Source organism: Balearica regulorum, chromosome 2, assembly GCF_011004875.1.
Source record: "Balearica regulorum gibbericeps isolate bBalReg1 chromosome 2, bBalReg1.pri, whole genome shotgun sequence".
Lineage (NCBI taxonomy): Eukaryota > Metazoa > Chordata > Aves > Gruiformes > Gruidae > Balearica > Balearica regulorum.
In genome coordinates, this window is record NC_046185.1 from 67,066,296 (window position 1) to 67,085,763 (window position 19,468).

Here is a 19,468-nt window from a genome sequence, read left to right on the forward strand (position 1 = left end):
GTAGGAGGTTTTAAGTAGTACATGGATACAGCCACAGATACTCTGTTAAAGGTGATGGGTTGCATGTGACTGCACCTTCAGACATTGTTGCTCCTGTTACCTTTTATTTTGTGTAGATACAACTCTCAGCCAAGTTATATCTCTTAGAAATAAAAGTACTACAGAAATGATAGTTCTTGATATCAAGAATTGAGCTTTAATGTTTACATTAACATCCAAGTGAGATCATCTTTGCTCCAGTTTATTTACTGTTGCACCCAATACAAAAAATGTTTTCAACTCCCTCAAGCCTTCTTTCTCACAGATAATTTAGGTAGACCTCCTGTCCTGTTTACAGAGTTTGGTTACCCTTTTTCTAGTGGTGTGTCCTGAAAGTTCAGGCAATGTTTTTTCCAGGCTCAGTACTCCCATGTTTTTCCTTCTAGGATTGCATTCAGAACCAACTTCTTCCAGTGCAGCTCAATTAACTTATAGCCTTGAGACGGGAAAGAGCACAACAACATTACATCTCTTCTTTTTAGTGGCTTTCTGGTAGGAAGGGACAGAATGTTGTGATGTTCTGTGTCCAGGTTTGTCTTAATGGCTGAAAGAGGAGCCTTCCTGTACACCCTAAAACCCCTAGAACAAATAATCCCTACATAGCTGTTCATCCTTTTTGACCCAAGCTGACCATTTTCTCTCGTTTCTGATACTTCTCTACATGTAAAGTCTGAAAGTGCCATTCCACACAACAAGGCTTGCCTAGTCCTCCATTTCCTAGGTTTTTTAAAAGCTACAGACCACAACTGTTATACAGCTTCATTCTGTAAGTGTCGATGTTTTCATTAAAAAAGTCTATTGCTAGTAGAAAGGTTTACCTACTTTTTTTTTTTCATTTGTTCTAAAGCAATTCAAGTTAACTGTGCAGAAGTAACAAGCTGCAAAATCATTTTCCCCACATGCGAGATACTGGGAGATTTCTCCTGTAAAATCAGAGTATTTTTATGTAATTTATGCCTTATGGTATTTCTTAAAATACCAAATCATTAAGATATTCTGAGCTGCATATGCCTACAAAAGAAAGCATATGAAAGGATCAGTTGACTTTAGTGGCAATAGACTATATTGTGTCTTTGTTTTCTTGTCTGTGAAGTGGATATAAAGTTTACCCATCCCCCCAAAATGTTGTGATTATAATCTAAAAACATTCTAATCTGTTTTGGTGGAAGGAGTTGTGTGTGTCAGTTTGTTGTTTATTGCAGATATGGCACCTGGTGGTAGGCTAGCGTCCAGATTCTGCTATACATCTTCAGTTGAAATTTTGATTGCATAAAACCCAAGAATTTACTCTTAATTTCTGTAAAACAATGCGATGTAGGATGAAATTGTCAATGTTGGTTTAGCCTCCCTTTTAACGTAGATGGACAAATGCTCATCACCATCAATCTGTGCGCACTTTACTTCTTCTGACTGACCTCTTACTCAAATGCAGCAAGCATCTCAGCTGAATTATCAGAAGTTTTTTCTGGCAATATTCAACTCATTCATTGCAATGTTAATATCACAGTTGTCTGACCAGCTACTGCTGGTTTCTTTATTTAGGACAATGATCTAGTGATTTCTTTTAAAAGAAATAGAAAATCTTTACACATGTTCCTATTCATAGGTCATTCTGATTTATAGATGCCCCTCAATAATGAGGATACAGAGTGTGGAACTGGAACACTATTGGGAAGAAGGTGCATGCCAGGCTTAATAGTTCAAATACCACATCTTATGTTTCTCTCTTATGTTTAGATTATAATGGCTACAACACAAATGTACTATTATTTATTGAAGTCTGTTTATTTTCTTTTGTGTTTTTTTTTTGTTTGTGGGGTTTTTTGGGGGTGTGTGTGTTGTTTTTTTAATAGGGAAGTGTTTAACTTTAGGATTTGATACATGTCTGGTTTTGTCATATTATTCTTCTCAGGTCATGCACAGATTGTCCATCTCTTATTAGAAAGAAATAAGTTTGGAACTATCCCATCTGATAGTCAAGGTGCAACACCCCTACATTATGCAGCACAGAGCAACTTTGCTGTAAGTAGCACATACCCTAAATGTGAAGTAAATATATTTTGCTGAAATATTTATAATGTAACGAAGTGTTTAAGTTGTTTTTAAAATAATATAAACACAGTGTTGTCTGCACAAGCTTAATTCAGAGTTTTCCTATGTTATGTGATATAAATGTGGTTAATTACAAACTATTAAAAATAGATTTTAAAAAACTAAATTGCTGTAGAAAGAAAAGCCCTTTGATGTATATGTTTACATCAACACACACAATAGTCATTTAGGTACTTCAGTAGAAAGCAGAATGGCACCTACTATTTTACAGTGCTTTTACTTTTTAAGGCTCGTTATAGCAAAATCGAAGTAGTTATAAGATCACCTGTATGAGTATTTGCACAGCTGCTTCGGTACCAGTCAAACCAGTCTTTGACTTCAGGAAGGTGATTAACTTATTAATATTTGCTATTATGAATGGGCCATTGTCTCATAAAGCATGGCTAAAGAGGAAGTACCTTTTGTTACAATTCTCCATGAACACTATATTTTAAGAAGTTTTTAAAAGTTTTTGATATTTTAAAAATATTTTTTAAATTCAGATAACAAAGAAAATTGGTTTCTCAGACAACCTAATTCTTATATTTTGGTAGAATAGGTAACTTTTTTCCAGAGCAAGATCAGAGAGCTAAGTATAAAACTCAGCAGTTTAATGATTGCTGGTTATAGATGTTGTTATAGAAGTAGTTCTCAGATGTTATTATAGAAGTAGTTCTCAAGCACTGGAACTGAAGAAGGCTTTTTTCATGCGGCTCTGTCACACATAGTTGAATTATGCCATGCATAGTAAGCTGAGAGCTCCCATCTAAGTTTTCTTCAGTTGTATTATTCATAACCTCCCTTTACAAAAAGAGTTATTTAGTGCTTAATGAATGTAGTTATGTAGTGCATATTGCAGCATTTTCTTAACAGGGATACTAATTTGGGTCTTTCTTCCCTACCCACATGTTAATTTTCATAAAACAAGTAAAATTTTAATGCCCTTGAGAATGATTCAAGTTAACAAATCCAGAAGTATTGTTGAAAGAGGGAACTGACCAGTGTATATTAATACCACAGCTGTCATCCTCTGTTTCTGTGTGAGACTGAGTTTTGGGGTTTTGGTAGGGGTTTTTGGAGGTGGTCTTAGTAAGACCATACAGATATTTTTTTAAATTCAGACTTTCATTGGAGCATAACTCTGTGTATAATTTACAACTTTTTAGAGAATTTTTTTATTGATGCTGATTATTGTCCATTACGTGGTACGTACGATTTGGGTCTGACTCACACACCTAAAATATTTATGTCGTAAAAGCCTTTCTTTCTAGTTTGAGTCAGACTCATGGGAAAGATAGAATGTTTTTATTTACAATCTGGTGATTATCTCCACGTGCTTTTATCTTTTTTTTCTTTTCTATATTGATACATTCCTAAACAATGGGTTTTCATACTGGCTTTCTTTCTCTGGGCTTGATTCAGTTGTATGAAACATCTTCATTATGTTGCTGCCTTTTGATCCCACCAGCCAGCCAAACTATGATATCATTTAGGTTTTTATGGGGAAATAGAGTAGGTGATGGAATCAGACATTCTTTTGTAATCTTATGTACTTACAATGAAGGGACCATTTCCCATCTTACATGAAGAATCAAACTCCATGTAATGGAGTTTGATCAATGGAGAGTCCCATTCAGATCTGCAAGCCTCTTTTAGCTGATGATGTATTCAAAAGCCTCCATTTATGCGTGCCTAAATTATGTCTGGAGCTTCTCTCTTTTGTTGTTTCTGAACACCACTGTTTGCTTTTTTTCCTCTATCACATATAAATCCTTGAGAAATTCTCACCACTGCATCCATATATATAGTCAAACAACTGAGTGGAGACACATCTGTGTTTGTTTTGGCAGTAGCATCTGTATCTTTATGTTTTGAGAGCCATGTCATTGCTCTGTTCAGACTGCCCAAGTTTGGATAGGTGTGGCATGTTTCTCAATTAAAATGAAATGCTTCGTAGTCCCTAACAAGAAGAAGAAACTTTGCTCTTTTGTGTTTATTATAAATATTTGTGCTGCTTTCAGTGTTACTTAACTGGGTATCTTGTTGTTTGTTCTATTTTTCTGTGGGTTACTTACTCTAATATGATGGTTTTGCTTTTTAAAGACTGAGGAGACTTAGCTGGCACTTAACTTAGCTGACACATTTGTTCTCTAAGACTAGCTTATCCCCGCTTATTATAGAAGGAAAAGTTCTAGAAGAACTTACCTAATATAACCACCCCAAGTTGCCTGAAATTTATATGGCTTATGTATCCCACAGAATGTCCAAATAAACATCCTTTAAAATTTTTTGAACTTCATGTGTGAAAGCAGATGCTCTATTAGTATTGATTTTAGGATGCAGAATGCAGGACTAATTTTTTTTTTTTTCTGAATTTTTCCAGAGATGTCCAAGACAATGTACTTCCCTTTCACATACTTATATAGATTGATCTTGTAAATGAAATGTGGATACACATGTCTGATTTTTTAATATCCAAAAATAATTTTTAGTATTTTTCAGAGTTTCTTGATAGCACAGAATGAAATGATCCAGGTTTATTCTCTCCTTCACTGTTATTTTTCGGCTTTGTTATTTTTTGTTTTGTTTTCTCCATTTTTTTAAATAGAGATAAAATACATGCATTTTTTTCATGACAAAATACATGTAGAATTAAAGTGATTGATACTTTTATATTCTGATTTCTTAACCATCCTGTTCTATATTAATTTCATTTTGTTTTCAAGTTGTGATAACTTCATTTGGGAAAAATAACTCTTTTATTTTCTATAAACTCTAGAAAAAAAGAGTGGTTGAAAGAAAGGTTGCTTTGCTAAAACTTAATGGAAAAATAAAATTACTTATTTATGTTTGTAGGTTGTGTACCTTAGTGTTGAAAAGGTCCAGCATTCATACTGCTTTTCACTTTGCAGGATTTCAAGCAGTGCAGAGTACTGGTAGGGTGCTGAGTTGCTGGCCTAATGAGTAGCCGTTTGTATCTGAGGTGTAGTGGTGGTCAGTGTGAGTACACAAAGCTATAAACACATGCTGGTTTGTGTGGGAGGCTTAATGCTTCCATTCCTTATTATTTTTGGCTGGACCTTTTTACAATAAACTGGTAGTTCAGATATGGACCCAAATTCAGAAAGCTGTTCTGATCTTAGATCACCTTAACATTAGATAAATGAGAAAAATCCTATTTCTTTAGAGGGATGAAATAGTAAGTAGTAGTTAAAAAAAAATCCAAATTAGTCATTAGGACTTAGGCATTTAAACACCTTTGTGATTATAAGCATTTGATTCCTTATAGCCAAGGAATTCTCATTGTACCCAGAGCAGTGATAGACCTATTTTGGGGTCACGTGGGGGAAAAGATAAAATAGTGTTAACACTAAAATATAAAAATAAAATAAAACAAAATAACGAAACCCACTTTTTTCAGTTTTTATTGGCTAGTCTATCAGTGGCTCTGAAGAGATGTTTACCAGCTATTAAATACACAGCCTTTGTAAGGGATTGGATAGAAAAGGGAAAATCTTCCCCTAATTCTTTTTCCCACAGTAGTGATTTTCTCTGCTTTCTTTTCCTGCATGGCCTCTTAAGAATTTAGCAGCAGGTTAAACAAGTGGACTTAGTAACTTGTTGATACTGTTAAATATTAGGAAATATGTCTATGTTGCCCCAGAAGTCTTTTTTTTTTTTAATAGTCAAATTATTAGAGTTTAGCAAGCTAAAATACTTGCATGTGCAGTCATGTTTAGAACTGGAGCAAAAAATATATCAGGAGAATATTTTGAAGGAACATTATTTTAACATCATGGTATTACACTAATATTTTGATAAGCCAATATTTTTTTCATTGCTTTCTTCACAGTGACTGTAGTGTCACTTATTTCCTTATGATGAACATATGATGTTTGACAATAAAAAGAAAAAAAGTATGAAAAAAATGACAGTGTTAAATTCATAGTTAAGGTTGCGCTATGAACATTGACAAGGAAAAGGGCATAGCAGAAAATACAGTGGTCCTGTTGAGCTATTACTCTATATAAACATAAAAAGGAAAATTGAAGCTTTGATTAGCCTCACAAACAGGTAAATGAGACACAGTAGTTTCTTCTTGTTACAGATTCCTTTTAATGTTAATTTCAATGGTATGTCTTTTCAGGAAACAGTTGAAGTATTTTTGAAACATCCTTCTGTAAAAGATGACTCTGATCTTGAGGGAAGAACATCCTTCATGTGGGCAGCTGGCAAAGGCAGTGATGATGTCATTAGGACTATGCTGGCTTTAAAATTGGATATTGATATCAATATGACAGACAAATATGCTGGCACAGGTAAGATGCTTTACAATAAAGTGCGGCAGGATATTTCCAGTTGGTGTGATTTCCACCAAATAAAAAACATTGTTAGAAGCTATATTAATCTTTTCCTGGATGTGTACCTTAATCCTGAAAATATTTCTGCATTAGTTTAATTACGTGTGTGTCACTTCTTTGCCTTATTGCGGGAAAGAAAGAAATCTTTTCTGCGCAGATTTGACCAGTTGATTTCAAGAAGAAATGTACTGCTCTCCTGCTGTTTTAGTTGGATCTGTAATCCTGGGAAAGGAAGAACTGTTCTGTGTTTTGAAAAATAAAATGAAATATAATTGCATAAAAAGCCCTTCCTGAAAATGCCCGTTAAAAAAAAATTGTCAGTAAAAAAATACTTTGAAATAATATAGAGCAAACTAACCAGTGAAGTAGCTAAATTATCATCATGAAAATTGTAAGTACTGTGATTACTTGTAAAGATATTGTAATAAAGATTAGAGCTATTGCACTTCTTTGCCCAAACAAGAGATTAAACTTGATAACCCCCAGGTTAATCATCCCATAATCTGCCCGAAGCAAAAGATATGCCACACAGTGTTTCAGAATTCAAGCATGGAAGTCATGAAATTCCAAATTTCTTATAACAACTGTGACTTTATCTCCTTTAATGAAAAATTATAAGAATTTGTGGTAGAAATACTGTACCTATGTAGTACTTTCAACAAAAGTAGAATAACAGTTCTGACAGAGAGAGAGGTGGTGAAGGGTACATATATTCAACAGTGTTGGAAATACATGTGTACACATTATGGAGCTGTATAGTGTGCTGATGACACCTGAATAAAAAAAAGAGGAGAATGTGGATATATTGGGTATAAATTAGAGAGGCTTGGTAGCAGAGGGGTGCAGGAGTAAGCTGTGTGGGAAGAGGTCATGAACTGCCCTGTGCCAGTCACAGCCAGGTCACAAATTTAGAAGTGCAGAAATGTATACCTATTGTCCTGGTTTCAGCTAGGATACAGTTAATTTTCTTATGAGAAGCTGGTATGGTGCTGTGTTTTGGATTTAGGCTGAGAATAATGTTGATAACACATTGATATTTTAGTTGTTGCTAAGTCAAGGACTTTTCAGCTTCTCATACTGGCCCACCAGCAAGGAGGCTGGGTGTGCACAAGAAGCTGGGAGGGGGCTGGGCCAGGACAGCTGATCCCAACTGGCCAAAGGGATATTCCATACCATATAATGTCATGCTCAGTATGTATAACTTGGGGAGTTGGCTGGGAGGTGGTGTGGCTCAGGAGCCAGCTGAGTATCAGTTCCAGGTTGTGAGCAATTGTGCTGTGCATCACTGGTTTTGGTTTTGGCTTTTTTTTTTCCTTTTCTGTCCTATCAAACTGTCTTTATCTCAATCCACAAGTTTTACCTTTTTCTTTTCAATTCTCTCCCCAATCCTACTGCAAGGCAAGGGGGAGTGAGCAAACGGCTGCACGGTTGTTTTAGCTGCCTGCCGGGTTAAATGACAACAGCTATGTATAATAAGTAGTAAAATGATAGCCAAGCTGATAGTCAAAGCACACACCTGTGAATAATACAGTAGAGGGCATTTCTTCTGAAAAGAAAACGATCTTATTTTAAACAAACAAGAATGTATATTGCAATGTATGTTTATATAAATTTTAAAATATTTGTTTTAAGGTATACTTAAGCATTATCTTTTGGCTGCACACTCACTAGCCTAAGGTGCATGCTTGATTTAGGGAACTTGCAGTGTAGATCTACCCCAACCAAGAAACAAAGATATGAGTTTAACAGCTTTTCTCTTTTCAGATCACACTTGGAATTGCAGGCATATGCTAAATAAATGCAATGTCAGGGCTGCGTGGTTCGGGATTTGAAAGACAGCATGTATGAATATTACTTTCATATAAAAAAAAAAAAAGTTATTTTGTTTGGCTATATGGGGGGGTCTTTACACAAAAAGCCAAACACAGTTACCATAAAATTCTATTTAAATATCTAAATTCTTGCTTTCCTTACAAATTAACAGACCCAAAAATCAGTCTTTCCAAGTTATGATAGTTTGTAATTATTGAGTTTAAGAAATAGTGCAAGAAATAAAATCTCAGTCTTCATGTTCGATGACTTTCCAAACTACATACTCTGTCATTTTAGTCGTTTCATCTTTTATCAGTTTCACCTACACTTGCTCCTTTCTGACAGTTCCCTTTCAAATACCTCACGGTATTTGCTTCAGACCTTCAGGTGCAGTAATGTTGTAGTCACTGTGCAAACCTCCTTACAAAGGGTTTGCTTCTTTGCAGGCAGTAATCACATACTGTGTTTCTGAAATTACTTGGGTGTGGATTTCACGCTTGAATAATTCAGGTGGCTGGGTTTATTATCTTTCGGTCTTAAACCTTTCATAGCAGTGATATGTAATCACCTTTTAATCTTGATTTTGTTGTAGGGCTTTTAAATACAAGGAAATGAATGGATTTTCCACTTACTTGAAACAGCTGTTATGTAGATCAGACTAATGGTCTTAAAGTGGGGAACTACACAGTTTGTTGCTTGCTATCAAGCAATCCAAATTTTACCATTGGACAAGCATGTGCAGTAGCATGGACTTTATTATAGTGAGCTATAAACTTAAAAGGAAGCCCACCAGTAAACCACTCTCTGATTTCAGACCTTTTTTTTTTTTTCCCCCAAAGGTTCTTAATCATTCCCAAATTTTGGTGAGGGAAAAGTAGTGTTGTATTCTGACGGGAAACTGCAGTAATAGAAAATCGCGTACATGCCTCTGTGCCTGGGATACAGTTGCTGAGGAAAGTTCAAGGTTGTGTTTTTCTGACTTTTGTGTGGCGACTCAGTTAAGCTCAGTTATAATGTTGCATTAACGCAGCCTTTTGCATTTACTTAAAAAGAGCAAGCTCTCCATTCAGCTTTGCTAGAACATCGAGACTCTCCGTGTATTGTGTAGGAGAATGACACCAAGGGAAAGGAATTTCCCTGTTCTCAGAGATCAGCGCTGCAGGAGCATTACAGGGGCAGCTTTATAGCTCTGCCGTCACTGCCCACAATGGAGAGGGTTCTGTCTGTCGGCTGAACAAAGGGCCTATTGTGACCAGCTGGCCAAAGAATCTCTTCAGTCACCGTGACTCCATCACAGAAAATTTGGCTTACAAGAAAATATTGAGCACAAAGTGCGAAACAAGATGCCTGCGTCAGAATGAGTGATAGGGGGGAAGAACCAGCCAAGCTGACACAGCAGCTCTTTTTCTATTGTATTGTTATACACACCCCATGTGTCATCTGATGAAGTGGTTTACTGCCTTTGGTTTCATAAGAAACACAGTACAAAAACCAGAACCTAGAGTTTACTCTGAGGTCAGACCATGAAAACCAGGCCCATCCAAATGTACAAAGCATCAGAGATCTCATTCTTATCAAATTTCTACTGATAGCCACTCACTCGCCTAGCTACCGCAGATCTTGCCACTTACAGTTATTTTTCCCGAGCGTGATGAGTGCCCCTGTGCTTTTTAGCTGTGATTGATAGTTAAACATCAGTGTCATCTTAAAGGCATGATTTCAATTACTAAGGTAGCACTTCTCATGGTGTCTCTGGCTGTGACTCCAGTTCTTGCAGGAAGCGCCTCATTTATCTGTATCACAGTTCTAGTTACTATCACTAATTTTGAGAATCAGTGTTCAGGCAATGCAGTTCAGCTGGGTTTGATTCACGGGCAGTAGGAAAGACCTGTGCATTTTAGTAGTGCCCGTGTAACGGGTTGTGCTGGGTGACTGTTTCATGAGCTGTGCGAAGCTGGTACCAGTGGTAAATAGAAGGCAGGCAAATAGAAGAAGCCTGACTGTTTTGATATGCTGGCTATGGTTCAAGAAGCAGTTCCTTCTAACGTTGGCCTTCGTGGTGTGCTTTTCTGTATAACGCCTCTGCTGGATCCTGAGCCTGTCAGTTTTAGTATTAAACAAGTAGAGATGTGTAGGTACTGTTTAGAGCCCCACGTTTTGCTTGTTTGAGCAAATTGAATCCTTACCGAGGATAAATATTTTTGAAATTTCACAGGGAAATATGAATTCACTCTACTAACTGTGCACTTATGAATTGCACTGGTTTGTATTTTCCTTCTAAATTATTTGGGTATTGTCATCTGTGAAATAGTTTAGATGTAAGGCAGTATGCCTCTGAGAATGTAGATTATCTGATATGATAGGAATATATGACTATAGGAAATAATCCAGAGTCTTTTTGAAATCAAATTATAAGTGAAATCACCCATATATGTGTCCTCCATTGGTTTGAAATCTCATTGCTGTGTGTGTTGTTTGCGTTTCCTTCAAAAAGAACACTGAACTGGTTGGACTGGCATTTCAACATTTTCCCCCAGTCCAGCTGAAAGTGCCTGTAGGATGCTGTGTGATCCCACAGCAACTTCAGTTGTAGGACACCACGTCTTTACCTCTGAGGTCTTACTCTGCTAATGTAGCTCTCTACTGTTGGTTTGGTCTCAGCAAAGTCTGGATACATTCAGAGATAAGGCGGCAAAGAAAACTACAGAAGAGTAGGAGCCTGGAGAATCAACTTTGCATATTTTTCATACAGCTAAGTTTCATAAATTGTAGGGAAGAGACAAAATGTGGTATCTGGTCTGTCCATCATCTTTTTCTCTTTTCTGAAGAAAATAGGAAGCAGCAGGAACTGTGTGAGATGTGATGGCCTTGCTACATAATTTTGTGTAAAATTTTTTCCAACTCACTATGAAAAAAAACCCCTCTAAAACCAGCTGAGTGCTTAGTGGTTAGGTTTAATTGAGACAGCTTTGCATATCTGAAAGAAAAAAATGGTATTTCAGGAGAACATTGAAGAAATAATGAAAGCTTTCTTTCACCGGCAATGGGCAGTTTCATCTCCGTTGGGGTGATGTAAGAAATCCCACAAAACAGCAGCAGAAGTAGATCATTTTATGTTCTCTTAATCAGAAGCTGCTAACCTTCCACAAATCCTCAGTCTAAGCCAATCTGGGTGGTGTTAAGGTTAAAATTCCCATTTCTGCAAGTTAGAAACATGTTTCAGGGTTAACACTTTTTCTGCTTATTGCCTGTATGACAAGAAAATGTGGTTAGTGATCACTTGTTACGATTCTTCAGTTTCTTGTGGTTGAAAAGCACTCTTTCCACTAAAACGTTTGAAATGAATTTTTGACTGTTCTAATTGTGAACCTCCGAAGCTCATGATATTGTGATTTCTTTTTCCTACTACTTTATTCTTTTAGCGTTACATGCTGCTGCCCTTTCTGGCCACGTCAGCACAGTGAAATTGCTGTTGGAACATAATGCGCAGGTAGATGCTTTGGATGTGATGAAACATACCCCACTTTTCCGAGCCTGTGAGATGGGACACAAAGAAGTGATACAAACACTCATTAAAGGTCAGCGGGTACGAATTTACAGACCTGTTCAGAGTTATGGTGCTGCTTTCTGTGGGACTAAGAAATAAAAAGCGTAGCTGAGCAGGACATGGGGTAGAAAATTACTTCCCTAGAGCAGGTTTTGTCTGTAAGTACCATTTGTGGAACAGCACTAGTAAATGTAAAAGATTTTTGGAGGGGTATGTAAAATGGCTAGAAGAGTTAAATCTAAAACTTTCAAAATTGGAATAGCTCTTTCCACAGCTCTTTTCTGCTCAAGCCTTTTCAAGTATGTTCTAATCTCTCAAACCACCTCTTCCCCCAGCAAGTCATTGTTTTTCTTTCTTTTTTTTCCCTCCAATAAATAAGACCAAATTAAGCTTTCTTCTCTTTCATGAGAAAGCATTTTTAGGCTTCTTTGAAGACTTTTTGACTATTTAAATGAATCTTTATATTTTAATGAAAGTAGCTATCAAAAATCCTAAATCATTAATATTTTCCACTAGTTGTTTCTTATAAGCAGTATTCTATTTGTAGAGAGAAGTAAGATTTAACAACATACACAGTTTTAGATAATTGTAAAAACTCTGCTGAAGCGCAAGAAGTATGGTGAAGGAACAGAGGTACCTTAGATGCAAAATTCTGTCATTTTAGCTTCACAGAAATGTTTCAAGTAGCTGGAAGCATTTATGGACAGTTGAAGTATCCAGGCTAACAAGTTGCAAATTTTCCGTCAACCAACCTTTCTTATGGAAAAGCATACTTCCCTCTGTGATCTGCTGGGCATATGTTAACCTCCTGTTAAGCTCTTCCTCCCACCCGCTATGCCACTTAGCCTTTGTAGATGCAAGAAGCTTGATTATCAGAATCTGAGTTATGTTGAATTACGTATTTTATGATACAGGCAGTCATTGTTGCTAGTTGGTTCAAGTTTTTATATTTGTGGAGTTTTATTTTTGTATGGAGTTTTTATGTCTTAAAAGAACACATACATAAATGAATTATCTGCATAAAAGAGTCTTAGCATGCTTGAATTAAAAAAAAATCAAGCTTTTTTTCAATAGTCATTCTTGCACTGCATATCTTGCCTGCTTTAGAGAGTTAAAAAGCGATTTCACCTGAAGTCTAATTTTCAAAAGTGATCTTGTTGTTAAGAAATAAAAGTTTCAGTGAAAATTAATAAGCCTGAAACAAGTAAAGGCTAGATTTTTAAGGGCACTTGACAAATCTGGAGGTTTTAAAGCATGTGAGAGGATACTCAGAAGCTTCTAAAAAAGTTAGATGCCTGACCCTTGCTGAAACTATTTCATTCCCAATTAATTTTGATTTAGGTTTTAGGATTTGAGTAACAAAGTTGAAGTTACTTTCAGAAATATTTCTCTGAATAGTCAGTTACCAAATAAGTTCTAGCTGAACATAAACTTACTCTTTTCTTCGCATTCAAAAGTATTTTCTTTTTATGTTCAAGAATGTATTTGTTGTTACAGGAGGAGCAAGAGTAGATCTGGTTGACCAAGATGGCCATTCACCCCTTCACTGGGCAGCCCTGGGAGGAAATGCTGATGTGTGCCAAATCTTGATAGAAAATAAAATCAACCCTAATGTGCAGGATTATGCAGGTAGAACACCTCTGCAATGTGCTGCTTATGGAGGTTACATTAACTGCATGGTAGTGTTACTGGAAAACAATGCAGATCCAAATATCCAGGATAAAGAGGTATGTTGTTCTTCACTAGTATATTTCGTTAACTTTACAATAACCATAAATCAAAATGTTTTCCTTTTCTCAAAGCCATTCTCTTTTCTGGGACATAGAAGCATCTTTGCTGCTGTATATCACGAAAGGAAATGCATCCTGACATAATTTTCCCTATGACTTCACTTCTAAAATCTTGACCCATAGAATCATAGAACGGTTTTGGTTGTAAGAGACCTTAAAGACCATCTAGTTCCAACCCCCCTGCTGCCACGGGCAGGGACATCCTCCACTAGACCACATTGCCCAAAGCCCCATCCAACCTGGCCTTGAACACTTCCAGGGAGGGGGCAGCCACAGCTTCTCTGGGCAACCTGTTCCTTGTGCCTCACCACTCTCACAGTGAAGAATTTCTTCCTTCTATCTAATCTAAATCTACCCTATTTCAGCTTAAGGCCATTTACCCCTTGTCCTATCACTACATGCCCTTATAAACAGTCCATCTCCAGTCCTCTCCATTAATCATCTGATTTCTTTATTTCTATTGTTCCTTATTAACAGCTGACGGGGGAATGTGATTTTATAGTCTGTAATGTGTTTCTTCAGCATAGAGAGAGAGCAAGTAAGATATTGCAAGTGAGATTGCACAAGAACTGCTTCAATTACTTATCCACATAAGTATCCACAAATGTATTACTCTTCCAGGTGAAAAAAATAACCCAACACACACTGATTACTTTATATGTTCTTTTGTGCCATTATTCAAGCATTAAGAGAAATTAGGAGCCAGAATCCCAGAATCATTGTGCAACACATAACAGATTTCTCTGTTATATGACATAATTTCTCAGAAGTCAGTAGAACTTCAGCAATCAAAAGAATTTCACCCAATTTGTTAAAGTTTTCTGTAGCTATTCATTGTAGGGCATGGATAGTTCCAGGTAATGGAAAAGTGGTTTCTATTATGAGTTCTACAGAGCATGCTGGAGGAGATTTTGTAACCTGCTACCAGCTCTGTATGGCATCAGCTTGAGTACAGCTGAACACATCAGCTCCACCTATTTCACACAGAGACACTGCAGCATGCTCTTCAGCCCTTGGGGTTCATGGGACAGCTTGCTAGCACTGAACTCAGAACATCTTCAGGTTTTTCAGTGGTACCCAGCCTTTTAGGTATTTCCTACATTTCAAGTTCAGAAAAGCAAGAGGCAGGCAGGAGGCATGGCCTGGAAATGAAGTGAAATACCTATGTTTTGTTGATATTAACAGAGCTTGAGGTGTTCATATTGTCGTTCTGTGATCCCAGTCCCAAGAGTGGTCATATATGAGCTGGGTGTACAGAGTGCAACTTGAGAGTTGGACTTGGGCTTCATATGAGAGAAACTAGACTTCTGAAACTAGACTTCTGATGCCCGCTCCCTGGAAGTGTTCAAGGCCAGGCTGGATGGGGCTTTGGGCAACGTGGTCTAGTAGAGGGTGTCTCCGCCCGTGGCGGAGCAGTTGGAACTAGATGGTTCCCTTCCCACCTAAACCATTCTGTGATTCTATGATTCTATGAAATCAAGCTTGTTTTGAAAGCATAGGTGGAATCTTTGTTTGTGTGGGCTGATAAGCTTTCCTCAAACTTTGATTTTGAATTCTATAGTAATTCTTTCAGTCAGTGTTTTGGAGCAACCTGGAAAACAGTCTGAACTACAAAGGTTGTTGAGAGCTGCTTCAGACCTGGGTAGCACAGCTGCAAAGAAAGCAACTCTTCTAATGCTCTTTTCAGCTGCTTTAGGTGAAAAAGCACTTCTGTTTTAGTCTTGTTTAAACAAACAAACAAACAAAAAGTTACTTCATTTTTTAGTGCAGTATTCTTTTATTTTAACAAGGAAGTCTATTTAGAAGAATTAGTTTGTCCTTCGTGTCCAGAAAAGCATTGAATTACAGTATGATTTACAACTTTTATTGTAGCATGATAGAGTTTGGGGATAATAGCTGTTTTTTTTCTGTTCTATTGTTTACAGGGAAGAACTGCTTTGCACTGGCTCTGTAACAACGGCTACCTTGATGCTATAAAGTTGCTGCTTGGGTTTGATGCTTTCCCTAATCATATGGAGAACAGTGAGGAGAGGTATTGAGTGTCTGAATGCATTGTTCTGTAATTTAGCAAAAGTGCTACCTGCTGATTTAAATGTTGTGTTCAGATATTGCCAGAGAATCATGATCTTGTATCTAAAAGGAGTGCTGTAGTCTTGGGCTTCAGTGTAAACAGCTTTTCTAATGTGAAAAATCTCTTCTTTAAGTAAGGCATTGCAACTTCAACTTTTATATTTTTGAACCTTGAACTTCCAGAGATTTCAGCAAGTATTTACTCATTCTAATCTTGAAATATTAAAGATCTTTTTCATTTATATGAAGTTCACAGTGGGTATGTATGGACAAAGGATAAAAAGGCATTTCTGCTGCTGTTGGAGTAGACTGGAATTTTTCTTTTCTATTTGGTAAGAATACAGTGAGAGGAAGGAAAATGGGAGAAATGGAATGTTATATTTTAAAATAGTGATTACAAATTACCTGGTGGTTAACTGTATTCTAAAGGCCTAGTTTACAAAAAAAAATCCTCCTATAATCATAAAGAGACAGTACATTTGCATCTCTTTGTCTTTCATTGACATATAAATAATGGTTTTTTAAAAGTGATTTGGGTTGTGGAGTTTGAATTAATAACCTGACCGTGAAGATAATTACTATTAGCAGAAAGTTATAATCCCTTTTTTAGAGTGGATGACCTCCTCATAATTATAAATAAAATGATGATCAGTATGCCATATAAATTTGAATATTTCGACATTTTAAATAACTTAAGGATTTCTAAACCCCATATTTCAGTGCTAAATTTGAGACTTCCATAGTATCCCAGTTTTTAATTGCTCTTTTCCCCCCATCATTTCTCTTTTGTTCTCTACTCTGTACCACTCAGATCTCTCTTGCTTTTCTGTTCTTATTTTTTATTGAGAAACAAAAATGAAAGTATAAGTAGTTCCTAATTAAGTAGTGCCAATGCTTTCTTTAGTAATTTTTGAAAGAAAATTAAATAAACAGTTGTAATTAAATTACTCTTAAGAAGTAATATTAAAAGCCACTATTTTGCCAGAAAGGAGGCTGCTATTTTCCTTAACTTGTAGAAATGTACTAATGATGCTCAAATGTCAGGAAAATACCTTAATTGTGGTTTTACTCCAGTCATTTGGATAGTATCTATTTTTGTTTCCCGTCTGGCATTAATATATGTTATTACGTATAAACCTAGATTACTCAAAATATAACTAGCAGTATGCCAAGTGTCAGCCCTTAAGCGCTAGTCCATGTGCAAAACAAAACAGATCTCCAATATTTCTAGATGAATCGGCCTTTAAATGTAATTCTCTTCAAAAAATATATATTGTATATAAAAACTGCACAACTGCCTCTTAATAAACATCTAAAAAACCTTGGTTTATTGTTAAAAGATCATAAGTTTGAAGAGTGGAAAAATCAAGCTGAGTGTTGTAAGAGAGAGTTAAAATAACTTCATGGATACGGTTCATCCATAATTGGATGAAATTGTTTTTTAATCAGTAATAATTTCACCAAATCGTAATTTTTTTTCCAATATACCTATACAAAGAAGCTTCCCTCTTCCCTTTCTTAGAATGCAATATGAGATACCAGTTCAAAATTCAAACATAATGGTTAAAACTAAATAGGTTTGTGAAAAGATGGAGCTGAGATTGCATCTAGGATTTTAAGCTGCCCACTTGCTTGCAGATATGTGATCAAGTGCTACTCTGGAGGGTGGTAGGTTTGTTGTTCTTTACAATTTTATTTCAAAATCCAGCTTGATGTCCTGGGTGCACCACGTGATGCCAGGCTAGCTGCTGCTTGACCAACTTCATGCTAAATTACATATAGCAGCTGATGGCTGATGTCTTCTTTGTGTTTTTTCTTGTGAAGCCAGCTTGATTTAAAAGCTATCTGCTTTAGAGATAACCAGTGGAAAAGAAAATTTATAACAGGCTTTGAACTGACACAACAGACTAATGGCTGGTTGCGAGGAGCATATGTGAGCAGCTTTGAATGGGTAGTGTCCAGTTGTACAAACCCCTATTCAGATTTGATTTGAGGTTTGGTTTTTTGTTTTGTTTTGGGTTTTTGTTTGGTTTTGTTTGGTTGGTTTTGTTGGGTTTTTTTACTTTCAAAGGTAGCTCTAATGGAGTTAGAGAATCCATGTTTAAAAATATGGGTCTTCATGACTGGGATCGTCTTGGTACATACATGCCAGTAGCATAATGTTTACTGTAGTATCTTTTGTGTGTGTTGATTAAAATATTCAAAACTAGACATACTTTTAAAATGTGTTTTTCTGAAATGAGGTCCCTTCTGAAGTTCCCATTCCTGGGTTATCAAAAATCTGTATCTCTTTCAATGCTATCAGAAGCACACCTTGACATACAAATTTTCATGTTATGTCATTGTCTTTATTCCTGCAGACACTTCAGTTCAGATACTGTTAATCCTTCCATCAAATCATTGCTCCGTGGCAAGTCCAATTGTGCTTTCTGTCTGTTTTGCTTTGCTTACCAGCATTGCGTCCTAGCAAGTTACTATCAAGAAGAGCCTTAATTTTCACAATTGCATGCATTGACACTTGCTGTTTGATAGTCTTGTATTATATGGGCTTGATTATGGTTTGTGACTGATAATTTTCAGTCACTAAATGTCTTTGCCTGACGTTTCAGTGTTGGTAAGGGTGGTATGCAAATTTTGCTCCTGTGTTGACAATGGGAAGCTTGGGAATTCTTTTTGAAAGAGCTTAGGCATCTTTGACAGCATTAAAAACCAAAGGCATTTAATACTTTTAAGCACCTGTGTCCATTTGAAAACAGACTTAAGTCTTCCTAGTGCTTTAAAAAAAATATTATCCCTTGATGCAGGTGTAATCCTGCTGCTTGGTCAGTCATACTGTCCTCAGTCATTGTTACAGAAGCTAAGCCAGATTTGACAGTAAAGTGCTAGAACTTAAATTCATATGGAAATAACACAAAATTGTTTTAACGTGCTTTTTATTTTGATTATATTTCTATGTGAGCACCTCAGTAACACCTTTTTAAGATTGCTTGCCTAAAGCAGTTAATTCTATGGATAGGGCTTTGGAGGATTTTGATCCAGTGCTTCATATAGTCTGCCTCTCCCCTGCCCCCCTTATATTAGGAGACTAAAATAAGCCTTAAACATAGTCATGGTGTGTAGAATGAGTCAGATGGGAAAATAACATAAAAAATTAGTAAAACAGCCTAATGAAAAGAGTGTTTAACCTGTCTTCTTACTAGAAGTTGCCTTATTATGAAATGAGGATGAATTAATGCACATTGTGGTTAGAATTCTAGTTCAATGATAATTCTTGTGGGTTTGTTTTGGGTGTGGTTTTTTTTTTAGATATACTCCACTTGATTATGCCTTGCTTGGTGAACACCATGAAGTGATTCAGTTCATGTTAGAACACGGGGCTCTGTCTATAGCTGCCATACAGGACATTGCTGCTTTCAAAATTCAGGCTGTCTACAAAGGATACAAAGTTAGAAAGGCTTTTCAAGAGAGGAAGAATCTTTTGATGAAGCATGAACAGCTGAGAAAAGATGCTGCTGCCAAGTAAGTCTGAGACTTGAAATCTACTCCAGCAAATAGACATTTGTCATAAGTTTGTGTTTATCAATGTATGATTTTATCTGTTACTCATCATCATTTATTATTCCTCTTAGTAAAATTCATGAAACTGTAGGAAGCATATTATGGATTATTTTCCATACACCTATAGATGGAAATTATTTCCCAGATAATCCCAAATTAAATAAGAAAGTTTATATAATATACAAGAACAAGGCAAAATA

At 36.3% G+C, this 19,468-nt stretch overlaps 1 protein-coding gene across 2 annotated transcripts in view; it reads left to right on the forward strand.

Moving 5' to 3' along the window:
• Positions 1-19,468, forward strand: part of INVS (inversin) — a 98,263-nt gene that overhangs the window by 56,061 nt on the left and 22,734 nt on the right. For both annotated transcript variants that reach the window (XM_075744593.1, XM_075744592.1), the window contains 6 exons: positions 1,952-2,061; positions 6,278-6,449; positions 11,726-11,881; positions 13,348-13,577; positions 15,566-15,672; positions 19,017-19,229. In XM_075744593.1, the coding sequence (XP_075600708.1) occupies positions 1,952-2,061; positions 6,278-6,449; positions 11,726-11,881; positions 13,348-13,577; positions 15,566-15,672; positions 19,017-19,229 (988 nt within the window). The remainder of the gene's footprint in view (positions 1-1,951; positions 2,062-6,277; positions 6,450-11,725; positions 11,882-13,347; positions 13,578-15,565; positions 15,673-19,016; positions 19,230-19,468) is intronic.